This window comes from Lampris incognitus, chromosome 1 (assembly GCF_029633865.1).
Source record: "Lampris incognitus isolate fLamInc1 chromosome 1, fLamInc1.hap2, whole genome shotgun sequence".
Classification (NCBI taxonomy): domain Eukaryota; kingdom Metazoa; phylum Chordata; class Actinopteri; order Lampriformes; family Lampridae; genus Lampris; species Lampris incognitus.
In genome coordinates this window covers 148643592-148662722 of record NC_079211.1, presented here as the reverse complement: position 1 = coordinate 148662722, position 19131 = coordinate 148643592, and the positions used below count along the sequence as shown (strand labels likewise).

Genomic DNA, 19131 nt, shown 5'->3' with positions numbered 1-19131 from the left:
GGCGGTCTGACAGGACGCGGAAGGGGGCAGGCTAAGCTAACTGCTAGCCCATGCGGACCGGCAGTTCCCACAGTCATCCTGGCTGGCGTTCGTTCTCCTGGACAGGGATTTTTTTCTGTTTAGTTATATATAGTATGTGTTAGTGTGGATATGTGTGTTCTTTTAGTTTTTGGATATGTGTTTTTGTCTTTGTGTCCAGTGGCGCCCCCAGAAATGTTTCATAGGGGGGCCAAATGGGGCCACTGAAAATCTTGGGGTGGCACACCAAAACCAAAAGCCATGACTGGATTTCGGGAATTCTATGCTGCTGTTGTAGTGTACTGTATAGGCTAGTGGAAAACTGTCAATATGAGAGTTAAGAAAAATATACATTATTGATTTAAATGAACAGCCCCTAATGTAAGATATCAGATAGAAGCATATTATGCATAATCAGAAGCATATTCTGCATATGCGACTCGTGGCTGGGGGGGGCCAGGGATAGTATCAGGGTGGCCGTGGCCACCCCTTGGGGGCGCCACTGTTTGTGTTGCACTGCTGTGGGCTGGGGGAAACGCCATTTCATGAAATGAAAGGGTTCCTGGCTCCTGATGTGTCACGCCGGGAGCAGGAACGGAGGACCCAAATGCACGGCTCAGAGACAGATTGGGCTAGGACAGTGGTTCTCAACCTTTTTGGGGTCCTGGACCCCCTGCGTATTTTTGATCTCCCCTGAGGACCCCTCCACCTGATCTTGGGGGAGGGGGGGTTGCAATTTGATAGAAACAGTAGAAACTGCATTTTAAATTGCATTATAGCATTTATTCACTCTTTGGGGCAAAAATAAGAGCTTTCAGTTGTAACTTAGATATAGTTAACAAAACAGAATTCTTATGCAGTAACTTTCAGATATAGTTAACAAAACAGAATATGTATTCAGTAACTTTCAGATATATGTAACAAAACAGAATATGTATTCAGTAACTTTCAGATATATGTAACAAAACAGAATATGTATTCAGTAACTTTCAGATATATGTAACAAAACAGAATATGTATTCAGTAACTTTCAGATATATGTAACAAAACAGAATATGTATTCAGTAACTTTCAGATATATGTAACAAGACAGAATATGTATTCAGTAACTTTCAGATATATGTAACAACACAGAATATGTATTCAGTAACTTTTAACAATGCAAACGGGAGCGAGATCTCTTATTAAGATACAATAAATTACACTTGTGAAACAGATGTAATTAGAGAAAAAAGTCCTGTTACCCTTTATAGTTTAGGTAGATAAAGGTCTCAGTCACATTTGAGTAAAATAATCCTATTTCTATAAATGTCATAGGATCTTTTTTTTTAAAGATATTTTATTTTCACGGACCCCTTGCAATTACACCACGGACCACTAGGGGTCCGCGGACCCCCGGTTGAGAAACACTGGGCTAGAACAACACTTTAATTAAACAAAGTACTTACAGACAGCAGGCACGGCTCGGAACGGGACGTGGCGACCAAGAGTCAACACGTGTGTCTCAGTGTGTGTCTCTGTGAGGCGACCCGGCAAGGAGCCCGGGCAACCGGGGGTGGGGGCATACACGTAGGGGAGCCAATCGGGGAGATTGGGCGCAGGCGCGCAGCACAGGGCAGGAACAGAACAGCCAGCCAGAGAAAGGGGAACAGGTGAGCAAAGCAGGGGCAACCGGGGTCACTCGGGCGAATGGGGGCGCAGGGGAACCGAAACACCAATCAGGGGATGGGGAACAGGCGAGCCCCGATGATCCAGATCACACACGCATGACGTGATGAGCGTGCCCATAGACGTTCTCTCGGACACAATGTGGCCGGCAAGGACCGCCAAGTGATATTGCAGCGAAGAGCGTACAAATAACACGAACTGAAAATGTCACGCAATGCACTCATAAAAGTCGACGTTCATGCTGTAGCAACAGCAGTGACGGTGGCAGGGGTCGGTGGTTCGGCTAGCTTCGTTTTATCACGTGATCTCTGAGAGGAAGTCGGCGGAGACTCTCCCATATTGACCCCATGTGGGCTCCTCGTCCTTGAAACCCGAACTCTTTTCATCAATGTGTTATAGCATCTTATCACTCATCCATTACACCTTTATCAGTGACGTAAACGGTAACCACTTATTAAACCCTTCATAAGGTATCCGGGTGGCGTAGCCGTCTATTCCGTTGCCTACCAACACGGGGATCGCCGGTTCGAATCCCGGTGTTACCTCCGGCTTGGTCGGGCGTCCCTACAGACACAATTGGCTGTGTCTGCGGGTGGGAAGCCGGATGTGGGTGTGTGTCCTGGTCGCTGCACTAGCGCCTCCTCTGGTCGGTCGGGGCACCTGTTCGGGGGGGGGAACTGGGGTGAATAGCGTGATCCTCCCACGCGCTACGTCCCCCTGGTGAAACTCCTCACTGTCAGGAGAAAAGAAGCGGCTGGTGACTCCACATGTATGGGAGGAGGCCTGTGGTAGTCTGCAGCCCTCCCCGGATCAGCAGAGGAGGTGGAGCAGAGACCGGGACGGCTCGGAAGAGTGGGGTAATTGGCCCGATACAATTGGGGAGAACCCCCCCCCCAAAAAAAAGAAAAGAAATACACCCTTCATAAATTAGGCCTTGCTGTAAAGTGCTGCCGATTAAACCAACAGTCTCTTCCAGTCGACACTTAATAAAAGGCCGCCTCTCGTAACGAAGGCATGGCTTGTACCGGGGGCCCGTCGTTTCCCCCTGTTGTTTATCAAACGTAAATGTTTAATGCGCCCCCGGCTTGTTGTGCGAAGGGTGGGGTGTCTTGTAACCTAGACGAGGCTGCTTTTCCTGTCTTACGGTGAGCAACAGTGTCGGTCATGTTATCTCTCTTGCCCTGAATAGACACTTACATCATCCTCTTCTCCTGCTAAGTGTCGGTTTCAGTGTGACGGAGGAATTTACTTACAGGTCAGACACTGGATCGACTGATCCACGTCGAACCGTCCGCAGCCTTCCCAAGGCCACCGTGAGGTAAGCGTGCTATAAATATTGCAGCAGGATATTGTACCGTCGCTGGCATTGTGGCCGATACGACTAACACAACTAAGATGGCAATAAGAAGAACATTTAAAAAAAAATAAAAAAGCAGAAAAGCACATTATTGACAGTTTAGCATGGAGGGGGGTGTAAGAAAATATCGATACACTTGAGTATGGCGATGTTGTCTTTTGTGATACTGTATCGATTCTCAAAACCACTATATGGATTTTTAATTGTTTACATGTGAAGGTTCGTGACAAACCTTTTGTTTTGTGTGTAACCCCACCACCGCTAGATAACGGTGTTGTAATCTATCTTCAGCCATTTGACTCTTCCACTCCAACCCAACAACGTAAACTGAGACAGGAAGTAGCATAAGCACAAAGAACACAGGCCTAGGAAATAGTGATATATCGCCTTTCTCACAGTATTGCAATATATCACCATATATTGACTCGTAACCCCTGTATCGTGATACGTATTGTATCGCCAGATTCTCACCAATTCACAGGCCTATTAGCATGTGATCTTTAGGAAAGCATCATGTCACACTGATTTTCTTACTGGGGGGGGATTGGATTTTGGAAAAATACATTTTCTAATGAATAAGATTAAATGAATGCCCCTCTCGTTGGTATTTAGAAAACTTCATCAGTTCTTTGTCGGATCTCTCGGTCAGCTTGGGCCTCAAACGGGAGACGTGTTATGAGTTAAAGTGCAGGGGTGAGTTGAGGGCACGAAGAGCCCAAACGAGAGCCAAACTCAGAAATGGCGTGAGAAGTGAAAATACAGAGTGGAATGGCGGGTATGTGACTGATCCTCTTCACTCCCGGTCACAGACTGAGGCATCATGCAGACGTTTTCTGGCTTTTCATGAATTCAAAGAAGGCAAAGGGGGAGAGTGATGGAGTGGAGGCTAAAACAAGAGTGAACCTCGGACAGGCATTCACTCAATGGAGCCAGCTCTAGTGTTGTATCGAATTCTTGTTTCCCTGTCGAGATCTGTTTCCTCCTAGCCAGACGAAAGCGTTTGCATGGAAACAGGTTAACTGTCGGTTACGATTAGGTTAAGGTAAGCATTAGGTTAAGTCTAGGATTAGGTTGAGGTTAGATTGTTAGGGTTAGGTTAAGGTAAGCATTAGGTTAAGTCTAGGGTTAGGTTAAGGTTAGCATTCGGTTAAGGTTAGGGTTAGGTTGAGGTTAGGTTAGGGTTAGGTTAAGGTAAGCATTAGGTTAAGTCTAGGGTTAGGTTGAGATTAGATTGTTAGGGTTAGGTTAAGGTAAGCATTAGGTTAAGTCTAGGGTAAGGTTGAGGTTAGATTAAGGTTAGGGTTAGGTTAAGGTAAGCATTAGGTTAAGTCTAGGGTTAGGTTGAAGTAAGCGTTAGGTTAAGGTTAGCATTCGGTTAAGGTTAGGATTAGGTTGAGGTTAGGTTAGGGTTAGGTTAAGGTAAGCATTAGGTTAAGTGTAGGGTTAGGTTGAGATTAGATTGTTAGGGTTAGGTTAAGGTAAGCATTAGGTTAAGGTTAGGGTTGGGTTACGGTAAGCATTAGGTTAAGTCTAGGGTTAGGCTGAGGTAAGCATTAGGTTAAGGTTAGGTTAGGTTAAGGTTAAGTCTAGGGTTAGGTTGAGGTTAGATTAAGGTTAAGGTAAGCATTAGGTTAGGTCTAGGGTTAGGTTGAGGTTAGGGTTAGGTTGAGGTTAGATTACAGTTAAGGTTAGGTTAAAGTAAGCATTAGGTTAGGTCTAGGGTTAGGTTGAGGTTAGGGTTAGGTTGAGGTTAGATTAAGGTTAAGGTTAGGTTAAGGTAAGCATTAGGTTGAGGTTAGATTAAGTTTAAGGTTAGGTTAAGGTAGGCATTAGGTTAAGTCTAGGGTTAGGTTGAGATTAGTGTTAGGTTGAGGTTAGATTAAGGTTAAGGTTAGGTTAAGGTAAGCATTAGGTTAAGTCTAGGGTTAGGTTGAGATTAGTGTTAGGTTGAGGTTAGATTAAGGTTAAGGTTAGGTTAAGGTAAGCATTAGGTTGAGGTTAGATTAAGGTTAAGGTTAGGTTAAGGTAAGCATTAGGTTAAGTCTAGGGTTAGGTTGAGATTAGTGTTAGGTTGAGGTTAGATTAAGGTTAAGGTTAGGTTAAGGTAAGCATTAGGTTAAGTCTATGGTTAGGTTGAAATTAGTGTTAGGTTGAGGTTAGATTAAGGTTAAGGTTAGGTTAAGGTAAGCATTAGGTTAAGTCTAGGGTTAGGTTGAGGTTCGATTAAGTTTGGGTTAGGTTAAGGTTAGGGTTAGGTTAAGGTAAGCATTAGGTTAAGGTAAGCATTAGGTTAAGGTTAGGGTTAGGTTAAGGTAAGCATTAGGTTAAGTCTAGGGTTAGTTTGAGGTTTGATTAAATCTTGGGTTAGGTTAAGGTTAGGGTTAGGTTAAGGTAAGCATTAGGTTAAGGTTAGGGTTAGCTTAAGGTAAGCATTAGGTTAAGTCTAGGGTTAGGTTGAGGTTAGGGTTAAGGTTAGGTTGAGGTTAATCAAGAGTCCCTGTGTTGTATCGAACTCTGGCTGGGGGAAACGGATCTTGACGGGGAAACAGAGTTCGACACAACACCGGCACTTGAGAGGGGTCCAAACCGGCATTCAGTTGGCATTCTTTCTACTGGATCAGTAAGTAACCCAACCTGCCTCCGTATTAACACTAACCGAGCCTTCACTCTGCCTCTATCACCGCCCTGAGATCAGGTTTTCTAGTTCAAACCGGGATTCGTACTCTTATCTCCTGCTGCGGACAGTAACAAGGCTGCTAACGAACAGAAAGCAATCACTGTCTTTGTGACAACAGTGCGAATAAAAACACTTGGAGGCACTGGGGGGTGGGGGTGGGGGGTGTCTAAACGTTGTCTTCACCCGCTTCAACGTGAGTTTGAACGTGACTGGTTAATGCTGAACACAGCCACACCCCCAGTTATAAAAGGATGTGCACACTTACGCAACCAGGTTGTCATGGATTTTGTATTTCCCCCCCCATTTTATCTTCTCATGAACGACAGCGCAGTAAAGTCCGACGGGCCCGAGTAGATACGGAATGAGAGGAAACCAGCAGGCGTCCCCTCGTCCCACACCTCTCACGGAGCACATCCTCTGTGCCCGACTGAGGCTAACAAGCAGGGGGAACTGAAAAGTACAAAAGAGGGTTTCGGGACGCTGTGCACCTCACAACTCACAAGAAGAAGGGCTGCACAATTTAGGAATGGGCGGTGACATAACACTGAAGGAGAGATGCGGTTAGGTAACGCAACGGGACGCCTCGTCACGATTGCACACACACAAACACACGCACACACAGAGCGACTGCATGTAGGACAAGATGCTCCACTTGGGACCAGGGTTGTGTTTCTCCTTCCATTACTGCTGACCGGGCCTGGACAGCCTGGGTCTAGTGACAGCGGCGGGCGGCGTGGCGGCGTATGTTCGTGTCAGGTTATCTGGAACAGAGGAGCATGGGAAATCTGGGCCAGCTTGAACCCGATCCTTGAAGACGAGCCCGATTCTGCAGGTTCTGTTGGTACACATCCAGTCGCAATGGCAGGTGAGAACCACATCAGACAGCCAAAAGGTTCAGGCGGCCAAACAAGCAGACTGTCTGTGTGTGTGTGTGTGTGTTGATTCTTCCTTCTTCTAAGGTACAAGAGATATATAGAACTTGGTTAAAAGAAAGACTCAACGGTAGGGAAAGTGCTCAACAAATAAGGAGCAAAACAATCCAGTGAGTCAAGTAAGTTATGAGACAGTGCAAGCCTGGGTCATGCCATAAGCACCATCAGCTGCCAGCAAAGCTGCAGCTTTGCTGGCAGCTGATGATGCTTATGGCATGCATTTGCTTTTTGGTCATTTCTATTCTTCTGCATCCACTTCGTTATCTGTTCGCAGTTCTTGTTTTTATCGTTATTTCTATTAATATACTTCTTACCGATACATGCATCATTTTGAGGCTGCGAGCCAAGTTTTCATGTTATTTTTTGCGGCAGCGCTGGGGCCACGTGTACAATACTGCTGTGATAATCATCTGGACTTTTCCCGGCATACCGATACACATCACGATATCTGCTTACGCGTGTAAAACTACCACGTTTGAGAACCCAGTCTCACTGAACTGTCTGCCTTATCAAACCAGTTACAAATAATACTCCGTCAAATACTTCAGACCTCATTTTGTGAGAAGGCGTCAGATTCTTACCACTAATCTAGACAAGAAAACGTTCACAATATGACAACAACCACTTCCGGTGCGGGAAGATGGCGGTGTGAGTTCACATTTGCGGCGGCCTCACCCAGCACGGTCCATGCAGTGTCTTTGTCCACGTCTAAGTTTTGTCTTCGTTTGATGGCTGGGAGAGCTGGCGCTGGGTCGGCTGGGAGAGCGGGGCAGGCTTAGCTAGCTAGCTAACAGCTAGCCCACACAGACTGGCAGTTCCGGTAACACCGAGGTCGGTTTGGTGGCGGCCTCACCTGGCGTTGACTGTGGTGTTTTGACGTCGTCGGGAGGAGTGCGGGGAGGTGTGTCGAGGGGGTCTGGTTGGGAGAGCTGGCGCTGGATCGGCTGGGAGAGCTTGCTCTGCTTCATCAGGTGGGCGGTCTGACAGGATGAGGAAGCGGGGCAGGCTAAGCTAACTGCTAGCCCATGCAGACCGGCGGTTCCGACAGTCATCCTGGCTGGCGTTCGTTCCCTTGGACAGTGATGTTTTGTTTAGTTTGGATGTGTGTGTTAGTATGAGTATGTGTGTTAGTGTGGATATGTGTGTTAGTGTGGGTATGTGTGTTAGTATGAGTATGTGTGTTAGTATGAGTATGTGTGTTAGTGTGGGTATGTGTGTTAGTGTGGATACGTGTGTTAGTATGAGTATGTGTGTTAGTGTGGATATGTGTGTTAGTGTGGGTATGTGTGTTAGTATGAGTATGTGTGTTAGTGTGGATACGTGTGTTAGTATGAGTATGTGTGTTAGTGTGGATACGTGTGTTAGTGTGGGTATGTGTGTTAGTATGAGTATGTGTGTTAGTGTGGATACGTGTGTTAGTATGAGTATGTGTGTTAGTGTGGATACGTGTGTTAGTATGAGTATGTGTGTTAGTGTGGGTATGTGTGTTAGTGTGGGTACGTGTGTTAGTGTGGATACGTGTGTTAGTGTGGGTATGTGTGTTAGTGCGGGTATGTGTGTTAGTGCGGGTATGTGTGTTAGTGCGGGTATGTGTGTTAGTGTGGGTATGTGTGTTAGTGTGGGTATGTGTGTTAGTATGAGTATGTGTGTTAGTGTGGGTATGTGTGTTAGTGTGGGTATGTGTGTTAGTGTGGATATGTGTGTTAGTATGAGTATGTGTGTTAGTGTGGGTATGTGTGTTAGTGTGGGTATGTGTGTTAGTGTGGGTATGTGTGTTAGTGTGGGTATGTGTGTTAGTATGAGTATGTGTGTTAGTGTGGGTATGTGTGTTAGTGCGGGTATGTGTGTTAGTGTGGGTATGTGTGTTAGTGTGGGTATGTGTGTTAGTGTGGATATGTGTGTTAGTGTGGGTATGTGTGTTAGTGCGGGTATGTGTGTTAGTGCGGTATGTGTGTTAGTGCGGGTATGTGTGTTAGTGTGGGTATGTGTGTTAGTGTGGATATGTGTGTTAGTATGAGTATGTGTGTTAGTGTGGGTATGTGTGTTAGTGTGGATATGTGTGTTAGTATGAGTATGTGTGTTAGTGTGGGTATGTGTGTTAGTGCGGGTATGTGTGTTAGTGCGGGTATGTGTGTTAGTGTGGGTATGTGTGTTAGTGCGGGTATGTGTGTTAGTGCGGGTATGTGTGTTAGTGCGGGTATGTGTGTTAGTGCGGGTATGTGTGTTAGTGTGGATACGTGTGTTAGTGTGGATACGTGTGTTAGTGTGGGTGCGTGTGTTAGTGTGGATACGTGTGTTAGTGTGGGTGCGTGTGTTAGTGTGGGTATGTGTGTTGTTGTAGTTTTTGGATGTGTTTGTGTCTTTGTGTTGTACTGCTGTGGGCTGGGGGAAACGGCATGTCGTTTCATTTCATGTGCGCAAGTGCATGAAATGAAACGACAAATAAAGCGTTCCTGACTCCTGATGTCCAGATTTCGTCCCGATTCAGTACCACTGCAAGACGATAAACGATACTACTGAATGAGCCCCAGCCCCAGTAACAACACAAAGACCAAGGGAAAAAAAACATTCTGTCACCGCAAACTCAACAGAGCGTCCCCTTCAGTTTAAGCTCCTCACCCAAAAATGTCTTTCGTCGTCTACTGAGAACATTCCGGAGAAAAATGAAGACTGCATCACAGCGGTGAAGTCATTGTCCACACCAATGTTTGTTCAACATCGGGGTTTATTGCTGGAGACAAGGTCAAGCATGTATGACAACAGAAATGCCTGTACAACATCATATAAACACGACGGCCATCTTTAAAGGGGCCTGGGAGGGATGACCTGCAACACCTCGATCTCCTCAGAGGAGCACCACAGGTTGGACCACAGAAACCCAGCAGATCCTGCAGTGAACTACACTATCATTCACAACCACAACACATCAACTACTACCGTACATATATATATATATATATATATATATATATATATATATATATATATATATATATACACACACACATATATATATACTATCATCTCAATAGTGTATACACATAGCACCAGCTTTGAGGACAAGAGAACTATTTCAGAAGAAAATCAGTACAAAAACATTAAAAAAGATTATAAAAACATACAGATGACTATTATTAACATTTATATTTAAAAAAAAATTTGAGTTTAAAAAAAAAAAAAATTTACATTCTATATTCACCGGTTGGCTGTGAAAAGTAGTATATATATGGTAACCACAGTTTAGGGGCGGGTTGCTCATAACTGCTTTTTTTCTAACATGAAACAGATTGTAGAGTAACGTTCTTCATGAACCTGACCTCTATGTTAATGAGTGAACACTTCTGTCACGGCTGCTAAATGCTAATCTAGTGCACACTATCAACTCGTAGTTGGTTGTGCGTTTGTGCTGGTGTGTGTCGTGTTGCAGTTGTTACTGGACGAGTGATGGACAGCTGCACAGAAACAATACCGGGATTCCTCTCGGCTGATAAGAGTCACCAACACACATCGCTGGGGCATCGCATGACCAACATGTGATGTGGTCCATTAAGTTGACACGGGCAGACTCTATGGTCGTAGACGGGACATGTAAAAGACGTCATACGATGCTGAATGATGAAAAGGACACGTGGACAGTCTGCACTTCACGGGATCAAACTGGATGACTACCGCTGATCATCCAGTAAGATCTGGATATGGAAGGGGTGAAGTGAATATTGCTTGATGGTTGATTAATACGAACAGTTCTACAAACAGGCCAGCCAGACAGGGGTACTGCGTACCGTACACGCCGAGGCAGCGATACTGCAGCTGGTGGGGATGAGCAGGGTTCAGGTAACGCCGACACAATGTTACGCCACCTGCTGTGTCCAAATGATGAATTAAAAAGATCAGATTTGCTCCGATTGTGGAATTAAACTACAGCGGTGTGTGTGTGTGTGTGTGTCAGCCTGGAGGCCTGTCCAGGGTATCGTCTCGCCTGCCTGCGATTGGGATAAGCGGCTTGGATAATGAATGGACATCCATTCATTATCCAAGCCGCTTATCCTGCTCTCAGGGTGGCAGGGATGCTGAAGCCTATCCCAGCAGTCATTGGGCAGCAGGCAGGGAGACACCCTGGACAGGCCACCAGGCCATCACACAGGGCCGACACACACACACACACACACACACCAAGGGACAATTTAGTACGGCCGATTCACCTGACCTACATGTCTTTGGACTGTGGGGGGAAACCGGAGCCCTCGGAGGAAACCCACACAGACACGGGGAGAACATGCAAACTCTACACAGAGGACGACCCCCAAGGTTGGACTACCCCGGGGCTCGACCCCAGGACCTTCTTGCAGTGAGGCGACTGTGCTGACCACCGTGCCGCTGGATGGACTACAGAGGGATGCAAAGTGTTCTGATTCTATCAGACCGCTGAAGTGATAATTCATTTCCAAACGGCATTCTCGTTTTACAGCTACAGGACTTCACGAACAGTAAACCTTGTACCAGTTTTGATTACTGCAGCCAAGAAAACCGACTCATTTGAAATGACGACACAAAAAAAATCTCATTTACTGATATAATATGGGTGGCTTCATTTTCAGTTTGCATGACTTTAAAAGTACCCCAATGCCAACAATAGTGCCTGACTGGTGCATGAAGTTACATCGGAGACAGGTACCGAAAACCCAAAATCTTAAAAAAAAACAAAAAAAACAAAACAAAACAAAACAAGAGAGACATGACCCTGAACTGGATTAAGTGGGAACAGATAATGGATGGATGGCAAAAGAGAAATATACATTTTTGTTCAGGATTACCCGTTGTGAAGGTCCCCTACTCAGGCTGGGTGTGTGGTAACGTGTGCAGGTAAAGGTTCTGTTTTAAACCTGCCTCTGGGGGTGGAGGGGGGAACTGAACACCCTGTCATGGATGTGCGACTGCGTTGTGTATTACCAAAAGGCGGAGCATAGCATTGCTTTAGTGTCGCTGTGAACTGGGACGTGGCCACGACAGCAAACGAGGGACACCATCACCGCGTGCTCACAGACCGCAGGTGGCGCAGCACTGCCTCTGGACCGACCGGAGGGAGCAGCGCCCCAGCAGCTTCAGCATGTCACAGAAGCGGGAGGACATGGCGTTCTTCCTGCAAACCAGACCTGTTCAACAGGGAACGCAACGGACAGATGAAATTCACCCAGTCAAATTAAACTTTACTCAGACTGCACAACAGTGGCGGCTGGTGCTAAATATGTTGGGGGGGGGGCACAATTTAGCTCGGCATAGCACACCCGACAGCTGCTTTAACGTCCACACAGTAACAGAGTTATTAAGAAGGACCATGTAGCCTATAGATTTGATCAGGGTTCGTAGACGGTGGATGATTGACAGGCGAGACGAGGCGTCGTGGTGGGTGTGAACATGATTGACAGCCACGAGAATTGTCCAATCACATTCGATCAAAAGACATTAAAACAATACCAATTCACTGCCAATAAAAGTGGGAGTGTCCATGGAAAACCTGAAGAAACCAATCAGACAGCAGCCTCAGGTCACCTGCTTGCCACAAGTTTGAGGGCTTACATAAGGTATGGTTTGGCCGGCGCCCCTCACTCAGGAAGTATATGTATCAGACAGGAACCAACCAAAAACCATTTGAACCAATATTTAATGCTGCTGACAGGCGCTCACAGACTGAAAACATTTTTATTTCCCCATTATTTATTTATTTTTTTTACATTTATTTCTGTTTTCTCCCAATTTAGTGGCCAATCGACCCCCTATTTTAGTTCAAACACCCACCCTCGTACTGCATGCGTTCGCCAACTTCGTCTCTCCGGCCGGCAGTCTCGAAGGAGACGCCTCGCCACTTCCGTGACAAGGCGAATCCAGGCCGAACCACTGCTTTTTCCGACACACACAGGGACGCATTCATGTGACGAACACAAGCCGACTCCGCCCCCCTCCCGAAGACCGCGTTGCCAATTATTGCTGCTTCATCGAGTCCGGCCATAGTCGGATCTGACGGGACCGGGGCGCGAACCCCGGTCCCCAGTGGGCAACTGCATCGGCACAAAGCCGATGCTTAGACCGCTATTTCACCATTATTTGTATTATACAACTAAATTATATTTAACATGTTTAAGTAGATTTTCATCTCTTGTTATTTGAAGGGGACGGTGCCCCAGCGCCCTGTACTGGCCAGCCGCCACTGCTGCACAATTTGTTCATACAAATGAAACGCAAGGCACTTTATAGAACAGTAGAACAGATAAATGAGAAAAAAAGAGTGCACAGAATGTAATTATGCAACATGCAAGAAATACAAAATAAGTGCGAAAGGACGACAATGAACCACGTTAGGGTAGGACCTGATGCATGTATGTCCCCCCCCCCTTTTCTCCTCAGTTGTACTTGGCCAGTTACCCCACTCTTATGAACCGTCCCGGTCTCTGCTCCACCCCCTCTGCTGATCCGGGGAGGGCTGCAGACTACCACATGCCTACTCCGATATATGTGGAGTCACCAGCCGCTTCTTTTCACCTGACAGTGAGGAGTTTCACCAGGCGGACGTAGCGCGTGGGAGGATCACACTATTCCCCCCAGTTCCCGCCTCCCCCCTGAACAGGTGCCCCGACCGATCAGGAGGCGCTAGTGCAGCGACCAGGACACATACCCACATCCGGCTTCCCACCCGCAGACACGGCCAATTGTGTCTGTAGGGACGCCCGACCAAGCCGGAGGTAACACGGGGATTCGAACCGCCGATTCCCCTGTTGGTAGGCAACGGAATAGACCGCTATGCTACCCAGACGCCCGTGTATGTATGTATGTATGTATGTATGTATGTATGTATGTATGTATGTATGTATGTATGTATGTATGTATGTATGTGTGTATGTATGTATGTATGTATGTATGTATGTGTGTGTGTGTGTGTGTGTGTGTGTGTTGTGTGTATGTGTGTATGTTAGAGTGCTGATGGAGTACTGCATGCAGTTCCGTTATCGCTGGCTAACCTGAACCGTGACCTTAACCCTTACAACGAGCTTTAATAACCAAGTAGGTTTAGGCTCACAAGGAAGGTGACTCGGTGTGCTACTCTCACAGATCACCTTAACCACAGCACAAAATAGTGAAGCAGCCTACAGCAGTACAGACCAGCTGTCAGTAGTGAAGCAGCCTACAGCAGTACAGACCAGCTTCAGTAGTGAAGCAGCCTGCAGCAGTACAGACCAGCTGTCAGTAGTGAAGCAGCCTGCAGCAGTACAGACCAGCTGTCAGTAGTGAAGCAGCCTGCAGCAGTACAGACCAGCTTCAGTAGTGAAGCAGCCTACAGCAGTACAGACCAGCTGTCAGTAGTGAAGCAGCCTACAGCAGTACAGACCAGCTTCAGTAGTGAAGCAGCCTGCAGCAGTACAGACCAGCTGTCAGTAGTGAAGCAGCCTACAGCAGTACAGACCAGCTGTCAGTAGTAAAGCAGCCTGCAGCAGTACAGACCAGCTGTCAGTAGTAAAGCAGCCTGCAGCAGTACAGACCAGCTGTCAGTAGTGAAGCAGCCTACAGCAGTACAGACCAGCTGTCAGTAGTGAAGCAGCCTACAGCAGTACAGACCAGCTGTCAGTAGTAAAGCAGCCTGCAGCAGTACAGACCAGCTGTCAGTAGTGAAGCAGCCTGCAGCAGTACAGACCAGCTGTCAGTAGTGAAGCAGCCTACAGCAGTACAGACCAGCTTCAGTAGTGAAGCAGCCTACAGCAGTACAGACCAGCTTCAGTAGTGAAGCAGCCTACAGCAGTACAGACCAGCTGTCAGTAGTGAAGCAGCCTGCAGCAGTACAGACCAGCTGTCAGTAGTGAAGCAGCCTGCAGCAGTACAGACCAGCTGTCAGTAGTGAAGCAGCCTACAGCAGTACAGACCAGCTGTCAGTAGTAAAGCAGCCTACAGCAGTACAGACCAGCTGTCAGTAGTGAAGCAGCCTACAGCAGTACAGACCAGCTGTCAGTAGTAAAGCAGCCTACAGCAGTACAGACCAGCTGTCAGTAGTGAAGCAGCCTACAGCAGTACAGACCAGCTGTCAGTAGTGAAGCAGCCTACAGCAGTACAGACCAGCTGTCAGTAGTAAAGCAGCCTACAGCAGTACAGACCAGCTGTCAGTAGTGAAGCAGCCTACAGCAGTACAGACCAGCTGTCAGTAGTAAAGCAGCCTACAGCAGTACAGACCAGCTGTCAGTAGTGAAGCAGCCTACAGCAGTACAGACCAGCTGTCAGTAGTGAAGCAGCCTACAGCAGTACAGACCAGCTGTCAGTAGTGAAGCAGCCTGCAGCAGTACAGACCAGCTGTCAGTAGTGAAGCAGCCTGCAGCAGTACAGACCAGCTTCAGTAGCTCAATAAAGTGTATGTGACATTTCAAGTAGCACATATGAGGTTTTGGTAGTAAGGCATATTTAGTTTTAAACAGTATTCAGAGAGAGAGAGAGAGAGAGAGAGCGAGAGAGAGAGAGAGAGAGGCAGAGGGAGAGACAGCGAGAGAGAAAGAGATGACAGGGAGCAAGAGCAAGAGAGAGAGAAAGAGAGAAAGAGATGACCGGGTGCGAGAGAGAGAGAGAGAGAGAGAGAGAGAGAGAGAGAGGGAGAGAGAGAGAGAGAGGGAGGGAGGGAGGAAGAGCTTTGCATGCATACCTGCGTTGGTCTTACATTCCTGCATGTTGCACTTCCTGAGTGTTTCTGGTTTGGCGATCTTCTCACAGAGGCCGTCTGGCACCACATCCACGCTGTCCTCGCTAATGCAGTTCACCTCACGCTGCTGCAGACCTCCACCACAGCTGACGGAGCACTGAAACACACATGCACACACACACACATAGTTTTAATCCGTGTGTGTGCGGTATCATCACCACGGCCGTCAGCCGACTCTGAGAGATTCAAGATCTGAAAAGGTCTAAGGGTCTTCTTCTCCATCACGTACGTTCAGACAGAACAAGATAAACCTCATCATCGACCCCTGGCGAGGGACTACGATCCTGCAGTGTGCCGTCTCTAAACACAGCAACACAACAGAGAACAACAGTGCAAGAAAAAGAAAAACACAATAACAAAACACCTGTACAAGCTATACATGTTAGTGTGTGTCAGATATCAAACAGTGTAGTGTCTGCAGTATATCCCACAGTACAGTGTGTGTACTGTATGTATGACAGTATTGTGTGTGGTACATGACGTAGTACAGTGTGTGTGTAGTGTATCATGTACTACGGTGTGATATCCTTGAAGAGTAACACTATGCAGATGTTAGCCAGACAAGGTAATGGAGGGAACCCGCACCTCCTCCCAGTCCTTGCCGTCCCACCGCATGCAGGCCTTTAGCCTGCAGGTCTCGGTGCTGTTTGGCCTCCGCGGGGCGCTACAGCGCTGCGGCTCAGGGCAATACACCAGCCGTTCTCTGATTCCCTCGCCACAGCTGCCCGAGCACTGAGGAGAGAGAGAGACCGGAGGACTTGTGTCATTCACCACAAATCAGCAACACAACTAAACATGTTCACCACACAACTACAAGTACTGGTTCATGTGAGCATCTCCGTGTTTGTGTAAGCACACAGTATTATGCCAAACGCACAAAACACCACATGCACAACTGTGCTCCTCACACTGGAGGGAGCTAAATGACATGGCAAAACAAGAGACCCTCACCCTACAACTGTCTGTTGACTGTATGTGGTAGTCTCTAGGGCAGTACCCTATACCTTTCTTTGGGTTTCAAATATTCGGCAACAAGTGTTTGAGTTTCTACTGTTGTCTGTTGAACGACAACCTAATCTGATATTCTACTATTTTAGGTTGAAAGACAACCTAATCTGAGTTTCTACTGTTGTCAGTTTCTACTGTTGTCTACTGCTTTAACAGATGAGTTTACATTGGTAATGGTTGTAAAGGCTGGAGAAAGACAGGCCCATACATTCAAAATGTTTATTTTTAGTCTGTGTCTCATAGTGTCTTTATGCATGCTCAATAATCCAGGTAAGGAAATCGCAGAAAGGTGAAAGTTCATCTGAACACACCGTTTATTCATAGCTCATCTAAAGGCCCAGACACACCAAACCGACTGGCGGCGATGAAGGCCGACTGTTGCATCACCTCATGTCGCCTGCCATCTGGGCCAAAAAGTAGCACTTGAACACATCGCAGAGACTACAGCCGATGGCCCTGATTTGCTAGCTTAGCACTGATTCGCTAAGCTGAACCGCCAATCAAAGTGATCTCTCTCACCAATGGGCTCCGTCGATTCAACACGCTGAATCTGCCGAAAAGCTGCCGACAGGGGTCCGACTAGTGCCGACGGTGTGGGACACACCGCAAAAACTAGGGTCACAGACGCTAACTGACGGCCCGACATGGGTCCCTGGTGTGTCAGGGTCATAAGTGACTTCTTCAGTCTCAACTGGCTGCAGGTGTCCCACCCTTATAAACAACACAGTGGCATAACAACCGAAACTAACGACCAGTTTCATATGCAAATTACTGTGACCATTAACTAGACTTACAACGGCCATGTGTACTGTTCACAGAGGGTTGGGGAATAGATGCAATCACAGCATTGTAAGATGGTGACAGATGTACTCTTAGACCCCCCCTCGGTTCAGGGATGGTCGCTCCCTCTTCACATAGATGGCCTCTTTGACTCCCCGTTCAAACCAGCGTTCCTCCCTATCAAGGATGGTCACATCCTCATACCTGAAAGAGTGGCCACTGGCCTGTAGGTGGTGTACACTGTGGAGTCCTGGCCTGACGTGGTAGCTCTCCTGTGTTGTGCCATCCTCTTGGCCAGCATCCGTTTGGTTTCTCCAATGTACACGTCACGGCAGTCCTCCTGGCGTACACTATATTGCTCTGTTTGTGCCGGGGGACCAGATCCTTGAGGTGGACCAATTTTTTGGTGCAGCGTGTTTTGGCATTTGAAGGCAACTGAGATGTGGTATTTGGAAAATATGTGTCTCCACTATTGGCAACTGACGCAGCGGCTGGGTAAGAGGAGAAATCCCACAGTAAACAACCCCTGGTTAAGTGTGGTTACCCTAACTGGGTGTTTGTCAAAGCCAGGAAGACGCCCACACAGTGCACCAGCCTATCGAAGAGAGGACAAGGACAACAACTGCCTAAGCGTAAACAAGTGGTGATTCTGTATGTGGCGGGAGTGTCGGAACAGTTGAGACACGTATTTTCCAAACACCACATCTATGTGAAGAGGGAACAACCATCCCTGAACCGGGGGGTGGGGGGATGGGGGGTAGGGGGCTAAGAGTACATCTGTCACCATCTTACAATGCTGTGATTGCAACTATTCCCCAACCCTCTGTGAACAGTACACATGGCCGTTATAACTCTAGTTAATAGTCACAGTAATTTGCATATGAAACTGATCGTTGGTTTGGGTCGTTATGCCACTGTATTGTTTATAAGGGTGGGGACACCTGCAGTCACTGTATTGTTAATAAGGGTGGGGATACCTGCAGTCACTGTATCGTTTATAAGGGTGGGGACACCTGCAGTCACTGTATTGTTTATAAGGGTGGGGATACCTGCAGTCACTGTATTGTTTATAAGGGTGGGGACACCTGCAGTCACTGTATTGTTTATAAGGGTGGGGACACCTGCAGTCACTGTATTGTTTATAAGGGTGGGGACACCTGCAGTCACTGTATTGTTTATAAGGGTGGGGACACCTGCAGTCACTGTATTGTTAATAAGGGTGAGACACCTGCAGTCACTGTATTGTTTATAAGGGTGGGGACACCTGCAGTCACTGTATTGTTTATAAGGGTGGGGACACCTGCAGTCACTGTATTGTATATAAGGGTGGGACACCTGCAGTCACTGTATTGTTTATAAAGGTGGGACACCTGCAGTCACTGTATTGTTAATAAGGGTGGGGATACCTGCAGTCACTGTATTGTTAATAAGGGTGAGACACCTGCAGTCACTGTATTGTTTATAAGGGTGGGGACACCTGCAGTCACTGTATTGTTAATAAGGGTGGGGATACCTGCAGTCACTGTATCGTTTATAAGGGTGGGGACACCTGCAGTCACTGTATTGTATATAAGGGTGGGGACACCTGCAGTCACTGTATTGTATATAAGGGTGGGACACCTGCAGTCACTGTATTGTTTATAAGGGTGGGGATACCTGCAGTCACTGTATTGTTTATAAGGGTGGGGACACCTGCAGTCACTGTATTGTTTATAAGGGTGGGGACACCTGCAGTCACTGTATTGTTAATAAGGGTGGGGACACCTGCAGTCACTGTATTGTTTATAAGGGTGGGGACACCTGCAGTCACTGTATTGTTAATATGGGTGGGGACACCTGCAGTCACTGTATTGTTAATAAGGGTGAGACACCTGCAGTCACTGTATTGTTAATAAGGGTGGGGATACCTGCAGTCACTGTATTGTTTATAAGGGTGGGGACACCTGCAGTCACTGTATTG

General features: G+C 47.1%; 1 protein-coding gene across 1 annotated transcript in view; it reads right to left on the bottom strand.

Moving 5' to 3' along the window:
* Positions 1-11689: 11689 nt before the first annotated feature.
* adamts12 (ADAM metallopeptidase with thrombospondin type 1 motif, 12) overlaps positions 11690-19131 on the bottom strand; it is a 70972-nt gene continuing 63530 nt past the window's right edge. The window contains exons 22-24 of the mRNA XM_056280319.1: positions 15969-16115; positions 15327-15480; positions 11690-11805 (exon numbers count right to left, since the gene is read on the bottom strand). Of these exons, the coding sequence (XP_056136294.1) occupies positions 11690-11805; positions 15327-15480; positions 15969-16115 (417 nt within the window). The remainder of the gene's footprint in view (positions 11806-15326; positions 15481-15968; positions 16116-19131) is intronic.